The sequence below is a fragment of the Tupaia chinensis genome, unplaced genomic scaffold, assembly GCF_000334495.1.
Source record: "Tupaia chinensis unplaced genomic scaffold, TupChi_1.0 Scaffold000340_1, whole genome shotgun sequence".
In the NCBI taxonomy this organism is placed as follows: Eukaryota; Metazoa; Chordata; class Mammalia; order Scandentia; family Tupaiidae; genus Tupaia; species Tupaia belangeri.
In genome coordinates, this window is record NW_006159834.1 from 896065 (window position 1) to 898276 (window position 2212).

General features: G+C 60.4%; 1 protein-coding gene across 1 annotated transcript in view; it reads left to right on the forward strand.

Annotated features, from left to right (window-relative positions):
* CUNH4orf54 (chromosome unknown C4orf54 homolog) overlaps positions 1-1554 on the forward strand; it is a 7090-nt gene extending 5536 nt beyond the window's left edge. The window contains 1 exon segment of the mRNA XM_027773319.1: positions 1-1554. This exon segment is cut by the window's left edge and continues 52 nt beyond it. Within this exon segment, the coding sequence (XP_027629120.1) occupies positions 1-1245 (1245 nt within the window). The 3' untranslated portion in view covers positions 1246-1554.
* The last annotated feature ends 658 nt before the right edge of the window (positions 1555-2212 follow it).

A 2212-nucleotide genomic window follows, 5' to 3' on the forward strand; every position in this document is an offset into this window, starting at 1 on the left:
CACGCGCACCATCCTCGCCAGCCCCTCCCGCCACACCCCAGCAACCGGAATGTGTTCGCAGGGAGTGCCGGAAGCCCCCAGAAAACCGGGGGTGTCGCCGGCAAGTTCCCACAAGGGCCTTCTCCAGAGAGCCCTTCAGCAGCCAAAGCCATCACATCGCAGGGACTGCGGTCCCTCAAGATCTCTCCAGCCACCCGGGCGCCTCCGGGCGACGTGGCCAAGAGGAAGAGTGGCCTGGGCCTGGAGAAGAGCCACAGTGACTGTGAGAACTACCTGACCATCCCCCTCAAAGGGAGCTCCGCTGCAGGGGAGCTTCCTGGCAGGCCTGGGGCTTCTAGGGAGGGGCCCCCCACCTCCTCGCCTGCCACTCTCTGCAGTTTACCCCCGCTGAGCGCCCGCAGTCAGGTCCCCAGTGCCACCAAAGGCTCTCAGGTCAGTGGCACCAGCCGGCCAGCTTGGCGCACCAAACCCGACCACGCCCGGGAAACAGTAGCGGCGCGCACCGGGCCACAGAGCCCCGAGCATCCCCCTACGGCCATCTACCACCAGCAACCGCTGCCCTTCGCCCTGCAGGGGGCGCAGCCCCAGGTCCTCTGCTTCTCTCCACCCGGTATGCCTGCCCCAGCACCTGCAGGTCCAGCCCCGATCCCCGCCGACCCCTTCCAGCAGCCGCAGCCCCAGCAGACACAGCGCAAGATGCTGCTGGATGTGACGACGGGCCAGTACTACCTGGTGGACACGCCCGTGCAGCCCATGACCCGGAGACTGTTCGACCCGGAGACCGGGCAGTACGTGGACGTGCCCATGACCGCCCAGCAGCAGGCCGTGGCCCCCGTGTCCCTCCCTGTGCCTCCCTTGGCCCTGAGTCCTGGGGCCTACGGACCCACCTACATGCTCTACCCCGGGTTTCTGCCCACCATGCTGCCCCCCAGCGCCCTGCAGCCCACGCCGATGGCGCACACTCCCGGGGGCAGCGAGCTCTCCCCCATGGCGGCAGATCCCCAGGGCAAGGACGCATCCGCCACGTTCACCGAGGCCCCGTACTTCATGGCGTCTGGTCAGTCTCCCGCCTCCTCTTCTTCCTCGGCTCCCACTGCCACAGCGCAGCTCGTGGGGGCCAAGGGCTTTGCGCAGCTGCACGGCAAGCCGGTCATCAGCGTCACTTCGCAGCCCCTGGGCCCGAGGATCATTGCTCCCCCATCCTTCGACGGCACCACCATGAGCTTCGTGGTGGAACACAGATGACCCTCCTGGCAGAGAGCAGTGGGGCTGCCGGTGAGTCTCTGCTTCGTAGTAGGGCTACCCCGAGACAGAGCCCCAGAGGGAGTAGGCAGCCCAGTTCTGTGTGCTGGGAGACTTTCAGCAGAGGAGGCTGACTTAGACACTCGCATTAGAAGACAGAACAAACCCCCTTCCCATGTTTGAAGGAGCTAATTCTCATGTCCGGTTTCCTCCTCTCCCTAATCCTCAGTCTCCAACTACCACCCTTTCCCCTTTGACCTTTCCAATAGCCTGACAGTGTTTTTTACAGCCCCCCTAAACACACACACACACACACACTGGAGAGTAGGAGGAAAAGAACCTTGGATCTGCCCCTGCGCCTTTGGGTAAAGGCTGGCAGTGGAAAGGAAGGAAAACCAGGTCTGGATTTCCTGGAGTGAACTTGTTCCTGGCAGTTCCTGTGCCAGAGGCACCCAGCATCTGTTGGCCCCCCCAGAAGCAAGGAGGAGTGAAAAACTGATGTGTTCTTGTTAGGAAGGCTGTCTAAAATCTGCATAAAGTCTTCTCTCACGTCTTCGTCCTGAAATTTCTTATACAAATGGGCTGTGATTTTTTAAGCATTTGTTGTTCAGTTTTCAGATGATCAGAACACTTTTGCTTAGGGTGAGTCTGAGGCCTTTAATGAACCTCCCTCTCTGTCTCTGTCTCTCTGTCTCTGTCTCTCTCTCTCTCTCTCACACACACACACACACACACACGCATGGTCTGACCTCTCTGAAAAGGGCAAGCTCCTGGAGCAGCAGTCGCTGTTTGCTCGTCTCGTTAGGACTAAATCTGTTATGCCCCACCGCTAGCCCCCACGGGGCACTCAGGTCATACCCATGTTCTCTCCCTGTGGAAAAGAATCCAGTTCCAGGCTTAGCCCTCTGAAAAGGAAATTAGAGAAAAGAGATTCCTGACACCTAGGCGAATCCAAGCCCGCGGCAGGAAT